At 41.3% G+C, this 22151-nt stretch overlaps 1 protein-coding gene across 1 annotated transcript in view; it reads left to right on the top strand.

Moving 5' to 3' along the window:
* CD109 (CD109 molecule) overlaps window positions 1-22151 on the top strand; it is an 85967-nt gene that overhangs the window by 5235 nt on the left and 58581 nt on the right. Inside the window, 3 exon segments of the mRNA XM_019471130.1 lie at window positions 14865-14893; window positions 19058-19288; window positions 19434-19559. Of these exon segments, the coding sequence (XP_019326675.1) occupies window positions 14865-14893; window positions 19058-19288; window positions 19434-19559 (386 nt within the window).

The raw sequence follows: 22151 nt of genomic DNA, 5'->3' as shown, positions 1-22151 counted from the left end.
GTCCCCATCCCTGGAGGTATTTAAAAGACATGTAGATGAGGCGCTTAGGGACATGGTTTAGTGGGCATGGTGGTGTTGGGTCGATGATTGGACTCGATGATCTTAGAGGTCTTTTCCAACCTTAATGATTCTATGATTCTATGATTCTATGAGTTCAGTGAGCCTTGCATGAGTTTCAACCTGTCTATTGTTGTCCTTTCCAACATTAAAAAGCAGACAACCAACTGGTAATTCCAAGCATGTGAAAATATGTGGATTTCTCTATCTGCACAGCACACAGAACAATGCTTGACACTGGGAGTTGCTGAAGTTAGAGGGAATGGGGGGTGATCAGGAACAGGTATGACACTATCAGACTGGATACAGTGAGGGAAAAGGAGAAATGCTGTAGTGCATTACTTGAAGTGCATGGATTTATTGTTAATTTTTAATCTTTTTCCTGTCTTTTAAATATATATTTGAATTTTCCATGCTTTTTTACTTGATAAATGGAACAGCAAAAAAAAAAAAACCAACGTGCTGAGCATGCAGTGTATTTCCTCTTGCAAAAATCTTCAAATTTAGTACGTGGCCATCCATTCTTTACAGTCAAGTTATATAATTTGTTAGTCATTTGTTCTTTGTGAACAAACATGTAAGCAAAACTGTTATGGGCCTGGAGCAAGGGAACTGCCCTGTAACAGAGGATGTAGTGTTGAAGGCGTATACCTGAAGGTGCTACAGGAGTGGATCAGTTGTGAATAGAGTTACTCAGAGAGAAAGCAGTTTGTTAGAGAGAAAGCAGTTTGTCCGAATAAGATACTAAAGCTTTAAATTCTTCACTGAAGAACAAAACAGCCTTAAGATAAAATATGTAGTGATATTGTTGTAGCTGTGTTAGTCTAAGAATACCACTGAAGGAAGACTGGGGGAGGTTTTATTAGGCCAGCTGTTGCAGTTGCAGGAAAAAACCCAAACATATCTCCAGGCGCACAAAATCTTCTTTAAATGACATCATTGCTGCATATATTAGTGCCCAGAAAATGTTGCTTTATCTGTCACTTGGGCCCATTAGGTTACACAGAGTGGCTAATACAGTGGTATTACTGTTCCTCTGATGCGCAAGAGTTTGGTGACTTTTATTGCCATGTGTCTATGCAAAATAAGTATTAAGGGAGGCATGGTGTAGCTGAAGTTGTTGACTATGCTGAACATCCAGAAAGCTGGAACTGATCGCCTACCTTGGATAGGCTGCAAATTCAGTGGCACTGTTGCCTAAGCTGGCTCAATTATGCTTTGTATTTTGTATTTTTCCTTGAATGGTGACAGCAAAAGCAGGGCATTAACTGCTTTGAGAAACTGATCTGACTGAAAAATAAAGTTTTTATTTTGTTGAATATTTTTTTAGGCAGACAGGTTCCCTGGTTTGGTATGCAAACATTTGTGCTGATGGAACTGAGATGGGCACAGAGTTGGGAATTGGATGCTGGGGACAGAGGACAGGCTGAGGACACCATTTTTTAGTGCCATTTAATCTTGCGGGCCAAGTTCTGCTGAGTACCTAAGCGTAAGAGCTATTACATACCTGTCTGGCAAAGTGCATCTGCAGTTGCTTAAAGCTAAGGATGTGCTCTGGTTCTCCAGCATCAGTTCAGTATGGTATGTGTACTGGTCTAAATTTCTGAGTCAGCTCTGTAAAAGGATCTTGTTGAATTAGAGGCACAGTTATTTTTTCTTTATATAATATAACTCTTGCTTTATATAAGAAATAGAGTACTTGCCCTCTGATGGTTGATGAAACATTCAGTTTTTATGTTACTGGAAGTGGAATTTTGAGATCTGAGTGATTCTTGGGAAATTGTCCATTAGAGAAAGGCTTTAGCAGTGGATGTTGGTTCACATCTTTATTGTGCTTTTCATACAACAAAGGGAAAAGAAATATATTTATTAATAAGTGGCTAGTTTGTATTCTTTGGAGTGAGGAAGAAAGTGTGCATGCACATGCATTTAAAGAAGCGCTGATATTTTGAGCTTGGCTCAATATTCCAGAATCCAAATGTACTGTTGCAAGGGAGATAAACTGTTTAAGACCAATGTTTTGGTACAGAAATTAATTAGATTAAATGTAGTTAAAACAGACCAACTGAATGTCTGCAAACAGGATGTTGCTGCTACAGGTAAACTTTGTGTGAGCAAGCACAACCAAAAAAAAAAAGTCAGTGTGTCAGCAGGAGAGAATAGGTCTCCAATGTCTACAGCGGACTCCAGAAAAACACAAAGCACTAACTAAAGCTGTTTCTTTGCACCGTATCAAGCCTTGACACATTTTCTGTGGAGATGCAGTATCAGAAAGATCCTCGCCCTGGTTGAAAATGACTGCAGAAGATAATGTCTTATGTGCAATTTGAGCTGTTGGGTTTTCTGGGACAACAACAAAAAAATGATGGGAATAACAGACAGGCAAGTTAAGTTTTATGCATGAATGGCTTGATTTTCAGTGATTACAGTGAAGGGTGACTCTTGCCATGCATATTTATCCAGTCATTGATCAGGAAAGATGTAGTTTGAATTGGCAAGAAGTGTTGTCTTACAGGGTTTGCTACCCAGACACTGCAGTGTGTGTTAGTGTATGAGAAACCTTATACCTTAATTGCGAGAGCTTCTGAAAAGTCTGTTTTCCTTGTTGGTGCTAGAATGATTTGGAAAGAGTAAGTAGCATGTAAGTTGAAAAAACAAATTAGTTTTAAGAAAAGCTTTCATGTGTAATGAGGTGTCATCTTTTACCCGACTCTGTGAATGTTTTTAATTCTTAAGAATAAGACTTAGTTAGAGCTTCTGGTATTTAAGGCACAACATAATGTATTTAAGGCATGGTGAGTGAGAACTACTTTGTGAACTGAAGAATCTGGTTTACAATAGCATGCGTAGTTTGGGTTCCCTGTAAATTACTTGTATGCGTTAATTAATTTGCATTGCTTTTCTGTACTTCTAGAGAGGAGTAAAAGTACTTGTTAACAGAGGTTACTGAGCTACAGTGTGGTAAATACTCAGCTAGGATTTACAAAACATGATAGAGTTTGTGAGAACATCTGTCAAGCTCAGACATGTAGTGATCATCCATATAGACAATGGAAAATCTGCTTTTACCAGAAGGCATGTTTTGCATACTTAATAATATGGTTCTGACCATGTTAGTACGTGAAACAGTGAAAAACACTAGGAATAGTAAGTTGTAAAGTAACAGCTAAATGGGAATGAATGGCCTAAGTATGCCAGTCCCTTTTGTTAATCTTGAGTTGCCTCTGCACCTTATTTCAGAATAAAATGACTGACTCATTGGTGACCACAAAATCTATGCTGAAAATCTGTGGGGTAAAGGGTTTTGCGGCAGTTCAGTGGGACAGTTCCTTTCTGCCTAACTCTGCATCAATGCCTAAAAAGCCAAACAGCGAGAGAGCAGGAGTCCCATGATTTTGCATCCATAACCTCCACCTCCAAGCATATGTGTAACAGTGCCTCATGAAAAATAAGTTGTCAAATAGTCAGCACATACAGATAACCTATGCAAAATCAGAATGAAGGAAAAATTTTGGGGAAGGAGATGTTGGGGCTGGATCCAGAGACAAGGGAGCTAGTAGAGAAGAGGGCACTCTCTAATGGGCTTTTGTATTGCTGGAGTACATATAAGAAAAAAAAAACAGGTTTCTGTGCCTGTTGTTGAATCCATCCTGCTAACAGGCCCGTTAAGTAGTTTGCAGAAAAATGGAAGTAGCAAACCCATCCAGTACTTGAGCTTTATCTTATTGATTGGATGCTGTTTGAGATTTGAGGGAGAGAGTCCTGTTGCTCAAGGCTTACGTGTTTGTACGTGAGGTCGTTCTGGTCACCATTTTCTTCACTGATATCCAGCCAAGGAGAGTGTGGCAGATCGAGCGCTACAGGCTGTTTCACAGTACCTTGAGAAGGGTGGAATAATTCACTCATAGCAGAAATGGTGGCAGTGGGGCAACTCTTACAGAGGAGGGAATATTACATGTGCCAGTGTGGGGTTCCCTGTTGCTACTGTGAAATGGAGGGGCTTTGCAGCTTTTAGGAAAGGGAGGAGAGAGAAAAACGAAGTAAAGGCTGTGAATCTGTGTGTGTGTGTGTGTGTGTAAAGTGATGCCAATAAACAACAGGAATTGGGAGGTAAGATGCTATCAGAAACAACAAGGAAGGGAAGCAAAGGGAGAGAGCTTTTGAAGGATTCATATTAAAGGGATAAGTACACATTACCCTAACATAGCAGAAGGGTAAGAAATAAAGTAACTAAACACAATCTTATAACTGGCCAAAAAACAACAGAAAAAAGGAAAACTGTGTGTATAAACTGAAAATGAGATCAGATTACATCGAGCTTAAAGGAGTTGCATGGGTAAGAAAGGACAAAACTGGAAAGGCCAAACTGTGAGTAGGAAAGAATGTGAAGGATAATAAGGCAGAATTTTTAAATATCATATTGGTAGCAAGAAAGCTAGAAAAGGATGTGGCTTGCTACTCACTCTGAGAAGGGCATTGGTCAGTGATGCTGAGAGTCAGTAAGTATTCAGTCTTCACTAAGAGGATCAACTAACTGCCATGGAAAAAGGTTAAGAGTTAAGGCAACGAAAGGGGAGGAATAGGTTAAAGACTACTTTGGCAAAGTAGATGTTTAGGCCTGACAAAATTGCCTGTAGCATAATTAGGGAATTGATTGAAATAATTTTAAAACTGCTAGTGAAGTTTTGAAAGCATGAGTGAAGAAGAGAGTTTCCGGAAGATTGAAAACCTGCAAATAAAACGTGTTCCACCATAGGCTGGCAGGGGTTGTAGGTGAAGAAGAAGTGGGATATTGTTATATTTTGACTTTAGTAAGGCTTTTGTTAGTCTGGCGCAGCAATCTGACAAGTCAGCTGGGGAAGTGGGGACAGCATGGAACTCATTAAATACATTTGTGGCTGGATGGAAAATAATATTCACAAAGTAGGTCTAAGTGGTTCACTCTTAAACTGGAAATGGGTTGCCCCATTGTATTGTTCAGTATGATTGACATGGATGAAAAAGGGTTGGATTAGTGAAGGGGTGGCAAGGATGCTGGGAGGAAGGATTAGATTTTGAACTCATTTTGGCAATACAGGAAATGATTAGGGGAAAAATGAGTGTGATTCACTAGGGCAACTGCATAATTCTGCTCTTGTTGAGGAATAAAAGAGCGTGCGTTTACTGGATGGGGAACAAGCTGAGGCAGCAGTCCTGCAGAAAAGGGTGTGTGTGGCGGGAGTGGGTGGTGGTTTAAAGGTACCAAAAGGTGAAAGCTTGTAAGTAATACTGTGGTGCTCAAAAAAGAAGGCAAACGCTGTACTCAAATGTATACACAGAAATGTTTTCTGTAAGCTATCAGAAAGTATTCTAGTAATCTTCACAGCTCTAATTAGGCGTCCTGGGGAATGCTGTGCCTGATTTGGGGCATTCCTCTTGGAGGCTGTGAACTAACTGGGGAAATTCCAGGGAGAGCAGAGGGAAAGATTGGAGATCTGTTAGGAGACAAGTTCAAACCAGACAGAAGAAGGTGGGCCTTCACATGTGATGGAAATAAATTGTGGAACTCCGTGTCCCAGGTGTGGTGGATTGAAAATGTGATTGCACAAATTCATGAGACAAAAGTCTATCAAGGGCTGGTCCAGTATAAAGACACTAATTTTGGCTTTTCAACTCCAAGCCTCTGATTGCATAGGCTGGGAAGAGTATCCAAGGAAAGGTCACTGTGTACTTGTTCTGTTTTTACGCTGTTCAGATGTCTGTCCTTGACCATTGCTGGAGATGGGACCTTGGGCTAAAGAGACTTTTGGTTTGATCCTGGGAGAATCTTCTACATTCTGGAAAGCATTTGAGGAGAGATGGGAGGAATTGGGGTGAAGTGTCAGGAGAAGTGTGCTATGTACCTGGTTATTACCCTTTAGGTACATAAAAGGTAGCTTTAAAGAGAAAGGGGTGGGAGCTAACAGTGGATCTCCAGATGGATCTAGCGTGATGTCCTTAGTGGTGTCTAATTAGAAAGACATCCAAGCTGGAGTGTTGAGGGTTCTAGAAGTACCTGCAGAGGCAGGAAGCAATTGGGAAATTCATGGGTCTCCAGTCATACACAGGTGACTTCTCTTTTCATGAGACTCTTAAAACTATCTGCACTGGCGGTGTTGCTGGTTCCCATGCTCTGCTATCCCTGACTACTTATTTGTGAAGGCAGAGTTGAGATCCTGTTTGCAGAGGTTGAATAGCCCATGGCAAGAGATGATGCTGGTTCACCTAGATTCACTGCAGTCCAAATAAGTATGCGCAGAAAACATGGCCAGAGTGACAGACCCCTTCTCCCACACTTCTCCAGCTTCCCGGAGGTGTAGCTGTGAGGTCCAGGTGCTTATTTTGTATGGTTAGGGATTTATATTGCCTTTATTTACCAATGAAAGAAGTCTCTGGTAATACTTTTATATATCTAAATAATTTTGTGATCTCAGAAAAGTTATGTGGCTTTGTCATCACAGACTCTGAATGCATTCCAGAAAATGGAAGAAAACCAATATGAAAACAAACCTTCCTCTTTCACTCCCTCTAAGAGGAAACTTAAATAGTTCCTGAATGTTTTATTTGCAACGAATGAGTTTGAGAGGTGACCTGACTTTGGAATTTTGCTCCAGTTGCAGCAATTGATGTGATGAGGATGGTATTAATACCACCAAATCTCTGGCATAGACAGGTGTAGCCACATTTTGTCCTAGTATGATTTCCCTATGTTTTAAGTCGGAATAAAAACTGCAGCTGTTTTAAATTGCAGTAATAGTGGCTTTGTCTGTGTTTGTTTTATGGACATCAGAATGGATAATAATGATGGCCAGTAATGCCTTGAAAGCAGGATGTGCAGATGCCTGTGAGTTTGTGTGTTTATTTATAGTCACCGAGGGAAAACTAAGTGAATGAAATGAATTTCCCATTTAGTTGTGTAAAAGGCTTAAGTCTGAGATTATTCTGAATTATCTGCATAGTTTCATAGACTGGATCTGACGTCAAGAAAGTTTTCTCTGTAGCATTCAAAACTTGTCTTGCTAACAGCTGTAAATTTATAATTCATAGGAATATACTTGCTTGAGTATGGTAGGCGGTGATAATGTCAAGTGCATGAGAAAAAGTCCATGGAGCGCTCTTAAAGGCTGGTCTCGGGAAAAAGTTGAAAAGAGCCTGTACTTGTGTTTGAGCATCTGGGATGGTAGCTGCTGGATAGCCGTCAGAAGGTCTCTGATTAAGGAGATGATTTAGTTTTAGAAATATGAAGCCGTTTTGTTTTCCTACCCGGCATGCAGTGTCTCAGATAAACCACAGAGCATTTTAAGGATTGTGTTCTTGCAGCTGGCCGGTCCCTGACCACTCAGCTGAAAGTGGTAATAATAGTGTAATCCATAGAGCTGGTTGTTTTACTTTAGAAGACTGAGTGGAGAATTAAATGTCTTAATTATGACCTAAGTCTAAAAAGAAATTAGAAGGGCCAATCTGCGGGAAACTTGGTGCTTGCTTGTGGAAGGGATCGTGGATGCGGCAGGGCAAGGGAAGGGTCACCCAGCATCAGTAGTGTCTGTCTGTCTGTCTGTCTGTGGGAGTGGGAGATAGTGGTTTTCGTCAGGGGTGGATCTGGCAGTGCTGGTGAGAGAAGAAGGGCTGAACCAGTAAAAGGGACAAGCAGGGAGGTACCACGACTCCTTTGCCATGTGAAGTAGAAAGACACAGGGAGTACCATGGTGAGGGGGCAGAGGAGAGGAAGGACAGCACCGCTTCTCTTCATACCTTCTGGTAAATCTGTATCTATTCTGTCCTGGTCATGACTGTTTCTGGTTGTGCTTTCTACGGTTGGGTTTCCACCACTCTTCTGATCGTGGAGTAAAAGCAGATTGGGGAAAAACCTTTGGATTTAGCTGGAGAAGGTTTTTTTTGTCATGAATTGTCCTGGTTGGCAGGAAAATATGCCTACACTCTGCATTGCAGACTGAAGCTAGAACTTGCTAGGGACTGCAGAGTTTGGTAAAACGTGGCTTTAATCGCAAAAACGTCTGTGCATGTTGCCTTTCTCCTGTCCTCTAGAGCTGCGGTGCCCTGTCTCTTGACTGCACCCTCAGGTGATAAATTCTGGTCCAGTTCAGATTATTCCTCCTGTTCCTTTACGCCTTTCTCCATAGGCAGCACTGCCACCCTGCCTCCCTCTCTCCCTTTATAATTTCTGAGTGCTTTTAGCCTCCAGCATTGCAAAAAGGACTGAAAAGGATAAGGGGTGGTGGAAATAGGGAGTAGGGTAATGAGTGGCTGTGGAGGGAAGTGTATGTAGTACTGGCAGGCAGGAAGGGTTTAGGAGGCTTTGTGGAGCAAGTATATACCCCTTTGCTACAGGCCTGTTGGCTTCATTTGACTTTGGATGTCAGCCCATATACTGACGTCCACTAGCAATCCCTATTGCATGCGTTTGAGTGCTGTATTGCCCCACCTTCTATCATCTGGCCCAAATTTAGCCATAACTTAACAGCAGTGGCTCACACTATGTATTTTAGGCTACTTGAGTAACTAACCAGTACTAATTTGGATGCTAATTTTAGGATAATAGTTAAGGGGTATAACACATTTAAAGAAAACTGTGAACTCGACAGATTTGCAGGCCTTCATTTATGAAGAAAAAGTATTTTTCACTCCCTGGATAGTTTAGGCTTTGGTATTTATGCTTCCTTTTTTTTTTTTTTTTGAAAACACAGAAATAGTATATATTTTGGATAGGAAGAAAAATCTGGAAGGACATTGAAGAACATTATTTTTTTTCTCTGCTGTGAGAAATAGACTCCACAGTAGAAAAAATTCCATTTACCACTGCAAAGAAAATGCTTTTCTGTAAACATCTCCTAAGCATGGATATGTGAACACAGCTGCCAGAAGAAAGTCGTGGCATCATTTCAGTAAATCAATCTGAAGTGATTCCAGTTATATTTTTCTGTTTTCACACAGGACTAAGAATGAATGAGGATGTAGGTAGAAAAGGTTAAGTTACAAAATCTGTTTGTAGCGATACCTGCCACATGAACTAGAATATAGAGTCAAGACCTGAGTTTGTGTAAATTAGTTAGAGGCTGAAGTGCTGCTGTACTGATTTACATTGGCACAAGCTCTAGTTCACTGTGCCAAGCCATACAGTCATTTTTCTGGAATCTCTGTCCTTTTTGGGGAGTGGAAGCTGAAACATTTATGTCTAGTCCTAGTGCTGGTGGTGTCAGCTCAAGAAGGGGTAGCGTAAGTTTCTGGGTTTGGGTCAGGCCTATGCAATGGGAAGAATGTAAGATGCCATCGTTTATGCAGCTCTCCATCAGTCTAAAAAAACATGCATGTATTTGGCTCTGTAGAATTTTTTCCTATTTGCTTTGCTGATAGCAAGACTATTAGACCTCCAAAAAATGGCATGGTGGCAAGATACATTAAAAAGATGACTTAATTTCCCACTGCTGTCTATACTGGTGACATGTCACTACCACACTGCCTTTGGTTCCTCTTCTGCTGGACTGTCCTAAATGCCAAGGATTCTGAGGAAAAGGAGGCAGGACAATGTGGCGTTTGTTTCCACAGTATTTCCAAGTATTTCCTCAATGCAGTATTTCTTGAATGAATACAGTACAAGCTTCAGGAATTCTGTGAGAGAAATGATTTTGCGAATGAGGAGGAAGGATATTTTTTCTTGAAGGATCATGTGACTTCTGTGAGGATTTTTTAGTTGTTTGTTTTTTAACTTTCCTCAAGATTAGTCTGGAACGGCCCACTGAATTTTTCCTGCCTCCCCCTGCAGCTAGGGCATGGCTCCCAGCTGGGAGTTTTCTTTAACTAATCCCTTGTGGTAGCAGGGACCTGTGCTCTCGCCTGGTCTTTCCCCTCCGTGGACTGTTGCAGTCATGCCCGGTAGTCCATTGCTGTGGAGAGCAGACATGACAAGTCAGGAGGAAGCGTTCTGTGGTCTGTGATGCTTGGTGCAGGTGGCGTAGCTGTTCTGGGCTCCTTTCTAAACCTGCTTCTACTGCCTGGAGTTAGTTACCCGTAATCGTTGGGAGCAGTATTTAATAACTGAAGGGATCCCTTGCAGGGATGTGCTGAAGGAGGGTGACAACTGTTGCCATTTCTGGGGACAGTAGACTTGACTGATGTCATGTGGAAGTGTTAAAGTGTTAAACACTGCATGTGGGTAAAAGTGCCCAGCTGCATGACAGCAGAGCTTCCAGCAGAGCAGTGCCATGCGCTAGCTGTTGGACCATGGTTAACTCCTTATAAACCTGAGATTGCTGTATGATTAATTATAACTTTAATTCATCAAGTGGACAGAAAAGCATGGTGAATTTCAGCAATTCAGCATTGGCATAAAGGAAATATTTTGCCTACGGCTCTCGCTTGAGCACATCCAAAGCCATCCCTGGGTGTAGCTGAGCAGAGCTCCAGGGGATTGATTGCAGCTTGGTAGTCTCTGAGAACATGGGAAAATCTTGCATGACAGGGAAATTCATTGCAATGCCAAAGAGTTTCGGATCTGCCCAGGCTGCTCAGTTCCTAACAAAATAATTACGTAGTGACATGAATTGGAAGATTACCTCATGCCCCGGAGCCTCCTTTATGGTTTTCACTGGCTGGGAATGAGATGGCGCTCTGGGCTTTATCAAGGCAGCCAGGGAGGCTGTAGCTCCCTAACACCGCTTCAGAAGGTAAATGCTTTCTGAGTTGCACAAAGGAGAAGTGACTATGATTTAAATCTCCCTCCAACTGCTTCCCCCTCTGCATCATGGCAATATCAGGCTCAGACCTGATGTTAGGTCTCCCCGTCCTGGGGACATGGAAGAAACCCAGTATTTCTACCTTAAGATTTCTGTCTTTTGCATGCCAGTTGTTCTTAAAATAGGTGGAGGCAAGCAGGCACTGCCCTGATGAGAAAGCTGCAAAATACCTGCCCTGTTATGCGAAAGGTTGCTTTGAAAGCTGTTAGATGCTGCGCAGGGTGGTGTGTAGCAGTCCCCTTCAGTGCTCTGCCCTTGCGGTGCGTGTGTACTAATGTGTTTGCATTGGCGTGGGTAAAGATGGAAATAGAAACCCCGTGGTGTGGGCTATGGTATGAATATCAGATTTGTGCTTGGTGTTTCCCAACGTACTGAAGTCACTGCTATAGCCGTGTTGGATAGATTAGAGCTAGTGTAGCCGTACTTACCATGTGCATATTCACTCAGATGTGTGTGGTAAATAAAACTAAGTTCCTGTTCCTTGTTAATAACCAATTATCAGCAATGACAAAGGTTTTTTTTTTTCTGCTGACACAGTGTCATGGGTTTTGGTCGTAAAAAACCCAGCTTTAGCACAGCCTTATTTCACAGAGGGATGGGAAGTAGAGAAGGGTTAGGCTTTTAGTATACAACTGAGAGAAATTTCAGGAGGTAGCTTTATACCTTCTCTGTTGTTGCTAGTTACCCTACATCCAGCCTCCTTTACTGGTGAAATATCATAATCCCTTAAAAAAAATTCTTCCTAGTTAACAGTAACTCCATCTCTCCTGAGTTAGGAAGACATAAGTTTCCTTTAGCTAAAATGATGTCTCTTTTAGTGAGATTGTTTGGGCATGGAGTTGTTGGGGTAGATGTTGGGAATAAACATGTCAGCGAGTCGAGAGGGGTTTACATTGCCTAAAAATTGGGTACTCTGCAGGACTGTGTAATTCCTCTCCTGTAGCTGGCGGTTGTCCTGTAACCCTGTGTGCCAAGCAAGCTTGGCCGAGCCTGGGGCTCCCTGCCACCGTGCAGTGGGGCAGGGTGCCCTCTCCACTGGCTACTGAGAAAAGAAGTCTGTATTTTTTGCCTGAGACTCCTGGCTGGAAAACCTCAAAGGCCGGTGGAGTTGCTCAGAGTCAACGACTTCATGGGCTGTTTCTCAAGTGAAGAGGAGAGCGGGATGATAGGAAAAAAATTGTGGCTTTAACGGTAGCATAAACATGTTGTGGAAAGAACTGTGTTGCTTAGGGCCCGATGCCACCCATCCCCGTTAAGCTTTTGAATACCAGAATGAAGTACTGGAGTGTGCTACCCACAAACTTCATTTGTGGGATGTGAGTCATTTGGTTTAACCCAGGTTATAATTTGAATAAATGGTACATACTGGACGGGACTTTTCTTTAGCACTCTGGCAGCAGCCAGGACAACTTGTGTTCAGTCCATTGAGACTTCCTTCTGTTTGCCACTGTCAAAGGAAAGAATTCCTTGACTTTTAAAATTAACATTTATTTGAGTTCAAAGGTCAAGTGATTGCTTTGGCTTGGCATGCTTTTATGTCCAGGATCAAGAAGGACATAAATTAGATAAATTAATTACATTTTTTTTGCTTACTCGATGAAACAAGTGAGTAAAAGACAGGTATAAACCCATTGCTTTTTAGGAGATATAAAAAGGTCTACCTGAATGGAATCAGCAAGAGAAAATATGAGTCAACTTGAGTCAGCAGTGTGCCCTGGCAGCCAAGAGGGCAAACCGCATCCTGGGGTGCATCAAACACAGTATAACCAGCCGGTCAAGAGAGGTGATTATCCCGCTGTATACAGCATTGGTGCGGCCTCCCCTTGAGTACTGCGTGCAGTTCTGGGCCCCACAATTTAAGAAGGATGTGAAGGTCCTTGAACACGTCCAGAGGAGGGCAAGAAAGCTGGTGACAGGGCTGGAAGGAATGTCCTATGAGGAGTGGCTAAGGACGTTGGGTTTGTCTAGTTTGGAGAAAAGTAGGCTGAGGGGCGACCTCATTGCTCTCTACAGCTTCCTGAGGAGGGGAAGTGGAGGGGGAGGTGCTCATCTCTTCTCCCTGGTATCCAGTGACAGGATGCCTGGGAATGGTTCAAAGCTGTGCCGGGGAGGTTTAGACTGGACATTAGGAAGCTTTTCTTTACCGAGAGGGTGGTCAAACACTGAACCAGGCTTCCTAGAGAGGTGGTCAATGCCTCAAGCCTGTCAGTGTTTAAGAGGCATTTGGACAATGCCCTCAATAACATGCTTTAACTTGGTCAGCCCTGAAGTGGTCAGGCAGTTGGATTAGATGATCGTTGTAGGTCCCTTCCAACTGAAATATTCTATTCTATTCTATTCTATTCTAAAATACATTACATAATTAAAATAAAAGCTGTGGCACTAATGGCTCTATGATGTAATGATATCCAGCAGCTTAACAGCACATTTATTTGGATTCTAAAAATATTTGAGGCCACATTATCTAAAATAGTTAAAATAATAAGTTATATTAACCCACATACATTAGTATGTTGGTTACTTATTCCCATGGCGATGTAATGCAGTGAGGATGGTTCATTCTGGGTGCTCCTTTGCTTAAGGGGGGTAAATCCTGTGCATGGTTTTGAAAATTTTAGCCTTTATCTGAGCTGCAGAATCAATGGAAAATAATAACTCGGGTGGAGTAGGAGATTGAATAGATTGTAAAGGTGTTTCAATCTATGTGAATGTAAAGGAAAATATTCAAGTGGAGAACATGGATGTCAGCCCCCACCAAACAGAGAAGTAATGTTGCTGTAGACTGGAGTTCATACTTTTGCAGCCCTGCAAAAGGTATTGCACAGCTTCCATCAACCATGTAAGGGAGGAAGGGGTGGAGTGGATGTATCTGGCGAAGAGGAAGCTGAGAGACGGTGCCCAGTGGAGAAGCAGCTTTAGGTTGTCGTAGAGGTAATGGCTCGACATAGACATACTGCCACACTGCTGACTTTGTTTCATAGCAGTGAAACCACCAGGTAGGAGGTTACTGCTAGAGGGAATGGCCAGGATTAAGGCAGTTTTTTGCTGTTTTGCCTTTCTCTAATAACGTGTAGTTTAAAGTCTTTTCCTTTTTTATTCCTTCTAGAAAAGTTATTAATCTTGATAAAAATGACTACAAAAAGTAGTCGCTTACTGAACTGCAGAGGAGGTTAATAAAAAATATCCTCAGTTTCTCTTACATGTGAAGGAGTTGCAGAATCAACTTGTTTGCAGAAGCAGAGGGATGCTTTGGTCTTAGGGCAGTGGTACCCGAGAGGGGATCATTCTCAAGGACAGCAGTGCCAACCCATACCCTCCTTGTTCAGGTAGCTCCCAGCTGGGACACCGTTGGCACCCTCAGACCATTATTTAAGTGGAGCACTGCATGTCAGTTTTTCTGGGCTGTTCTGCTCTGGCTGGTTCTTTTAGCAGATTTGGAATGGTAGTGATTGTTAGGGAGTTGCTGAATCTGGTAGATGGGGGGGGGGAATTGTGTCTTTGACTGGGGTGTTGGGGTTCCCCCCTGCTGGTGTGCCTCTGGGCTTGTGGCAATGGGTGTGTGGTGGGCTGAGTGCTCCCCTGGGATGGGGCTGGGTATTGTTGGGGTTCCCCCACCTGCTGTCCTTCCTTTGTGCTCCTTCATGTGTCTGTGGAGATGAGCTGCTTATCCCATAACCTAATGGTGGCTGACAGTGGCCTTGACAGGACTTGGGAGGAATAAATGTGGGGAATGAGATGTTGAATGAAGTATGACACAGTATGTCAATACTGACTAATGCCGCAGTTGCTCCAGGCTGTATATTTTTTAGTTTCATGTCCAGACGGTGTTTGGCAGCAATCAGCTGGCCATTGCTCACGGTCCATGTGCCCTGAGCTCCAGAGTAGCCGCATCAAGGGAATTCGGTTGTCCGATGGGGATTACGGGCAGTGTAGGAATGGGGGAGGAGCACTGCTCTTCTAAATAACCTGATAATGTTGATGTTTTGGTAAGTTTTTATAAGGTTTCTGACAGTGTGGTATTTCTTCTTTTTTATTCAGATTCCTTTGGGACTCTTGTTCTTCCAGTAGTAAGTATTTCTTTCCTTTCCTCCTTCCTCAGAAAACGTTGACTCTGTAACTTTTCATCAGTTGGTATTGATGCGATGATGTATTCTGTGTGTGATCCTAGCTATTTTCACATTCTCAGGTGTGTGTATTTACTGAGTCCTCCTGAGAAACTCCCTACATCTCATCTCACCTGCCTTCTATACTATCAAAAAAACTTCACGACTTTCCCAAGGATCTTTAGATTTACAAGAATTTTCAGGGGAGGTCAGGACTGTCTGTAACCGAGGCTCTGGTCAATCTACATAAGTTCAGACAATTTCACGTATGCTTTCTGGCAAAAGAGCATACCTCCACAGGCAGCTGCCACTCAGGTTCTTAATGAAATACAGTTTTGAATTTTCTTTCCTAAGACTCATTTATTGGCCCAGCCATCACTCTTGGTATCGAAAAAAATGCCTTGAACTTTATGGTTTAGGAGATGGAAACAAAAACAGAGGTGTGAAAGATGTTCCTGTCTGAGTAGATAGAGGAGAGCTGAAATAATTCAGAGCCGTTACAGCATCCTCCTTTGCCCGTTTAGTAATACTGCATCATAATGCCGTGTACTGTAAAGTGGCTCCTGTTTTCTACTGAGAGAGGTAGCTGCATTTCAGTGATGCATGAAGTAATTAATCTATGTAGCTTATAAAGCCAAGGAGTTTTCAGATCAAGTGCTCTGCAGCTTGTTAGAAGTAATTACAGGATTTGGGAGCTGATTTCCAGGATCAGCACAAGCTATCATAAAACTTGAACACAGAACTTTGCTTTGTGGGTTTTTTGACTGGCTGATACTACATCTCTATTTCAGACACACCATGAGGGCTAATTAGAGCTGAAAGAATTGTGCAAAGCAATAACTGAGAAATATTAAAATAAAAATGTATTTATACACAGTCTTCTTAAGGATTTGGAAATGCACGTTCAGTGAAAGTACATAATAAGCTAACTTGTCAACAAAAATGTATAATATCGAATTGTGAGTTGAGTATGAATCCTGAATTTACAATCTTGGATGTTCATCTTGAAAACCCAATCTAAAGAATTATGTATTTGTGTCAGGAAAAAAGTTTTAGCAAAGTCTTTATTTTTTTAAACATCTGTAAGTCTGACTATCCCTAAATCCAGTGGGTTTGAATTCTAATCTCAAATAAACTGTATATCTGATGAAATAATCTGGAAATGTTTGATAGATGCGTAATCAATGACAATGAGCAGCTCAACATTATGAAGACTACTAGGTTGAAATGCATCTCTATGAACTGTAAATTAGCAAACGTAGAAAATTCAGTTTAAAAAAAAAGGATTAAATTAACAAGTTCCTTAATATAATCTGGCCAGGTCTTAAAGTGTTCAAGCACCTAAAACTACGCGAGGTGAATTCCTCCCTCTGTCGCCACTATCTGAAGTGATGAAAACTGACTCATTTTTTAATAGTAAGATGTTTTTTTCATTCGGGTAGCCACAGTAGACTTGTTTTGCTCAAAGTGTAGTTGGCTGGTAGCAGAAGGTGGATAATGAGTTTCTGGTTTCAGCCGTCATCTTTTCCAGAGGAAACAGTAGCTTCCTTGTCTGAGGTGCTTGTGATGGTGGCTGGTGTGGTCAGAAGTACGTGAGATGGCTTTTTTCTCTCTTACGTTAGGAATGCCAAAATGGGGATAGTAATACCATTCACTTGGGGGATGTATTGACTAAGATAAAGTATTTTCTCAGCAAGTTCCTACTACCTACTGTTAAAAGCTGCCTTGCTCATATTTGGGTTGAGAAACAACTCTTTAGAGAAGAAGTTGGTGGGGCTGAGGTAAATAGTTACCATTATTTTAGCAGTGACCTTCTGGAAGTGTTGTATTAGTGCAGTTTCTGTTAGCATAGATGTGTGAACCAGAAGGTGGGTTACTTTGCACCTCAGCTGTCCTAATACACTGCCATGGCAATGCAAAATTCATTGCCTCTGGCTTTTACATCAAGAAAGGTACAACAGGCAGTTTTGTCACCATGTTGCAGGAAGGAAAGATCTTTTGAAATATAAAAAGTACAAAAATTAAGGGAGCAATCCATGCTATCCGTCATTATTCATGGTAAGAAAAAGATACAGAAAAATATATGAGGTCTCTAAATGGCATTTACAAACTTTTAAAGAAGAAATCAAAGGCGATCCTTGCAAGTGTGTTAAAATAATGCTGTAAGAGCACAATTCACTGCTATGGTGAGACAAAACAAGCTTATTTTCCCCCCATTTTAATTTTGAATGTTTATAATGTTTCCTAGACTTCTTATAGGGAATCCTGTCTGCTTTTTAGGGGGTACACCTTTTTTAATAAATGATAATATTCATAAATGAATTAATTTTGAGGTAATATTTGACAGATGCAGTAACTAAGGCTGTTCCTCCTATTTAATACATTCCAGAATACTTGGCATGGAAGTCGGAGAGTGTTGAAATATGTGAATCATATGTTCTTGGCAATGTGTATACAAAAACCTGCAGCTGAAGAAAATGCAGGATCTGTTTGTGTGGTGCTTTGCACCTAAAATTTAGTTATGTAAGTCCAGATTTTAAAGGGGGAATCTCTTCTTCCTGTGTCATCATACACCTGCTCATGGGTGAAAAAGAGAGCCTGTTTATTTTTCTCCTTCCTGATTTTTTTTTTCCTGGCTTGTTTTTAAAAACAGAAAGCCAACAGAGAGGGATGAAATGGTAGTTGATTCCTCTTCATAGCTAAACACACAGAGAAGGAAATGTATTCGATACAGACATTTGCATCTACCTCATTTGTCACTCTGTGACATTTTTCCCTGTTTGAGAATTTCCGTTACCTCACTGTGTGCTCTTAAAATGAGTTTTGACAGCACAACAGCCTTTCATTGTAGAGCTTGGTAGAATACTTTTGACGTGCTGTGCCTGGTGAGTTAACAGCTGTAATTTTCATTACCAGTGCAAGAGGAGTGCTTCATTTCCATATGTTATGCTGAAAAATGCAAGCCTGTCTGTTTTAGTTGTCTTGACCCAGAGGTTTTACTCCAGATTTACTGTTGTAACTGCAAACAGAAGCAGCAAGCTTTTTATCAGGGCTACTTGTTGGAACCAGCTGTGTGTTGTGTTAAAACCCTTTTCCTTCTTCAAAGAGACACTCCTAAGCAGGTGGCGGTACAGAAGCTGGCATCTGCGCTGGGATGTCATTCGTTGTCTGTGTACGCTCTGCTCGAGGTCAAATTCATGTGTGCTGCAGCGGCTCTGCTTCGAGCCTTTTGACCCTTGTGTCTGGGATTCCTCCCACCTAACTGATGCATCTGAATGATGAGCTCTAGATTTCCTCTGTCCACTGGAGAGACAGAGAGAGAGACCTGTGCGTGGTTATTCTGATCTTACATGATCTAAATTTCCTTGCCAGTGATGTCTGTCTGTGTTTACTGCCAGCACTGAAGGAGTCTTCAATGTCTGTCCTAAATAAGTTAACCGTATAAAATGTCTCTTCCTTTATTCCTTAATATTTTGGAAAGAATAGTTATTTTACTTTCTAGATGAGTTGCAGTATGTGCTGTAATTATGAATCACTAAACTGAAATGAGGCAAAATCAGTGAGGTTTCTATTGAAAAACAGTACCTCACTTCATGAGATCTTCATTCTGAATTTGATTTTTCTACCCCATAGGACATGAAGCTAAAGCTTGTAAAAAGAAGTGCAAGGTTTTCTTACTGTCCTGCTCATCTTGCCTGCATATAGCTTCTTCAGCTCTTTTATTTTTGGAAAATTCATCACCAAAAAGTGATGAAGTCAGAAAAAAATTAGCCCCCAAAATCAAACCCAAGAAATTTCTAAATAACTGAAAAGAAAAGAGAGCGCGCTCTGTGTGTGTGTGTGTGTCTATGAATGGTGTATGAATACATAGATACTTACATTGTTGAAAACCTGATTACTACTGAAAATCAGATGCAAATATGTTGAAAAGTTGCTTCTGCTAACACATTTTCAGGTGATTGTTGAAAGGTTACTTTAAAGCCCTGAAATCCTCTTTCTCTTTTTGAGAATTTACGTGAGTTGACAAGTTCAGAAATATGTCAGATCTTTATGTCAAATATTTTTGGAATAATAATATCTTCAAGAATATTTTGGATAGTTAACGGGGAGTCACTGTTTTCTTTTTAGCTGCCTTTGAACAGTGCTTCTGGGAATTATGAATTACTGGTGGAAGGCCATGCTGACGGCCAGTGCATCTTCTCTAACCGTACCAGCTTGATGTACATGTCAAAGAGCATCTCCGTATTCATCCAGACTGATAAATCTATGTATAAACCGGGACAAGATGTGATGTTTCGGATTGTCACTGTCTATCCTGATCTCAAACCTTACAAAGTGTCTCTGAATATATATATCCGAGTAAGTATCCACAGGAACTGAGTTATACATTGGAATTTGTTGTATGTTCCAACTTTATGTGACAAATAAAGATCGTATGTATTGCTACCTAAATCTTGCTAGCAAGAGCACTCACATTTAACATGCAGCCTGACTTTTCTCCTAGGATCCTCGGAAGAAATTGATTCAGCAGTGGTTGATGGAGGAGGGTGATTTGGGCGTAGTTTCCAAAAAATTTCAGTTATCAATGAACCCTCCGCTAGGAGACTGGTCCATAGAGGTGGAAGTGAACGTGAGTATTAACACTGCCAAATCACAGAGAGATTTCATTTCTCCTGATAGATGTGAATAAAATTGTGTTTACTTTGGTGAAGCAAAACCAGAAATAAGCATGGACCATGAGAAGAGGAAATCCTTCCCTCATGGCAAACCCAAGATATTATGCAAACCTCTCAAGATTTTCAGTAGTATGTGGTTTTGTAAGGAAAGATATAAAAAACCCCATACATATTTTATCCTAAGGTCTGTGTTTTCATTCTAAAATACAAATGTTATTTGAAAAGTAAGGGGTTTTAATATTAATATAAAAGAAAGATCTTATGGAGTACTAATTTTTTTTTAAGTGAAATGCCCTTATGTTTATTTTGTGAAAGTGAATATACAGAAATTCATTGTGCCCTGCTGTGCAGCCAGTCACTGTCTCAAGGGGTGTGGAATCAAACGCTGTCATTTACAAACCTCTGCCTAGTTTTAGGGGTGTTTCAGCAATTCATGATGACTGAGGAGTTACTGAGGAAAAAAAACTATGCAAAATAGAAAGGATGAATAGTAAAGCAGAACTATTGCGTAACAAAACTGGTATGATCTAGTTTGCACGTTGCTACTGGTAATAGTTCTATCAGTCAAATCCTTTAAGCTGTACACTCCTCATACACTGTGGAACATGTTGCAAAAATAGCTGGAGGTTTAGCTGTTCAAAACTCTGTGTGTCAGGTTTATTCAGCCTGCTTTAAATGCCTGTAATTTGGGAACTCCATTTCTGACTTGGCTTGCAGTGGCCGTTCAGAGACATTTCGGAAGTACAAACAGGACTGCTTAATGTTCCCTAATAAGGGAGGTGATGTGATCATGTATTATTTGGGAATAATATGTATCAGTACCAGTTACATGCTTGATAGATTTCTATAGGCTGAGGTAGGTGAGGGTGGTGCTCAAGTGAGTGTCAGGACTGGATTTTTTGAACACGTTCTCAGGTGGGTGTGGAGTCGTTGCTACTGTCTTTGATGGGAAAAGTGTTGTAAATTGTTCCTGCCCTTGTCCCTGTGCTCAGCCGCTCCTTCCCATCCCTGCACTGCTGTTCAATAGCTTCTTAGTCACACTGAGGCAGCTGTAGTAAGGCTGAGATCTAAAGCGTGCCAGGGGAAGTGACCCAGATTGAAAAGCACCTCTGTGTTTTTCTTTGCCTAACCCAGACCAGCTCACTGATCTGGTTGACAGCACAGCCCCCACTCACAGCTGCATAGGTGCTTTTCAGGGGGTGGGGAAGTGTGGCTCAGGCATGGAAACAAAGGCTGGTGGCAGTGGTGAGCTCCTTCAACAGCTCGTTTGCCAGGTGGAAAAGTGTTTGTGAAATTTTGCTTGGGCTTTCTGTGAAGTCTTGAATAATCCTTAAGTCAGGAGGACACTGCTGAAGGAACTGCAGCAGCTGTTTTCAGGATCTGAATATGAGTGCCACTCCCTCCTGAAACAAAACCAAAAAGAAAAGGAAAAAATAATTGTAAAATTGAAAGAAAAATGCCTTAGATTCATCTGGGCTAATGAAATAGCTGCGAGAAGACAGACAAGTGAAGCGAAATGTTAGTAGACCATAGGAGATGGTATTCTAAATTTTCGCCGTCTAGTGTTTACTACAGAATGTTAATGAGCATGGAAAACGTGTGGCAGGGTGGGAATGTCTCTCAAGTCATGAGTAACAGGGAGAAGACAAAATAGGGAACATTTTGTTCACTGTCTCTTCCAATGTATAGCTAGAGGGCACCAGGTGAAGGAGGTGAAGAGCAATTTCAAAACAATTAAAACAGCATAACTGAACTGTAGAGCACAGCACTGGCGGGTGTTGTGAATACTGAAAACTCAGGTGGGATCAAAAAATGTTTGGAAAAATTCACAGAAGTACAGTCCATTAAGAACTGTTAACTGGAAAGCCCTGAGGCTCAGGCTGGCCCAGTGTCACTGCTGGCTACCCTGGTTGATGTGGTTCTCTAGGTGTTGAACCTTGGCTGCTGCCAAAGACTGGACATTGGCCTTCATGTTAGATCTACTGGGGTACCTTCTTTCCTAGGTTGTCTTTATCATATTCTATTATGAACATCTCATTTTCCCTACTATTACATTTTTAAAGCGTAGGGTTTTAGCATTGAGTATGACATTGAATGCAGTGTTTGAGGTTCTTAATAGAGCTCTAAATGCTTCAGGGGCATGAAGAATATCCAGGGGCTGGGATAATGCCCATCACACTAGGGTATCTTTCTCTATTCACCATTGTTACAGGAGACAGTTCAAGGTGGAAAGTACTGCAAAATGCTCTTGGTACATTTAACAAAATGCTCTCTTGGGAAAAGGTAAACTTGGGCAGAACAGAAACAAGATTCTTTTTTTTCATTGACAGAGGAAATGGTTAATATTTAAGAAACACTGTATTTAATAAGTGAATAAAAGGGGAACTAGGAGATAGATATCAATATAAATGAAAGTCTGAACTCTTGCATATTTGTAGGAAATCTAAAGATCCCAAGGAAAACTTCATCGTTAATAGAAGTATGAAAGAGTTTTTAAAGTCTGCTAGGAACAAAAGAAAATCCAGTGGTGGCAGAGCCCAGTAACA

The sequence above is a fragment of the Aptenodytes forsteri genome, unplaced genomic scaffold (assembly GCF_000699145.1).
Source record: "Aptenodytes forsteri isolate BGI_AS27 unplaced genomic scaffold, ASM69914v1 Scaffold256, whole genome shotgun sequence".
Taxonomy (NCBI): domain Eukaryota; kingdom Metazoa; phylum Chordata; class Aves; order Sphenisciformes; family Spheniscidae; genus Aptenodytes; species Aptenodytes forsteri.
The sequence above is the reverse complement of the archived record's forward strand: the minus strand, read 5'-3'. Positions and strand labels throughout refer to the sequence as shown.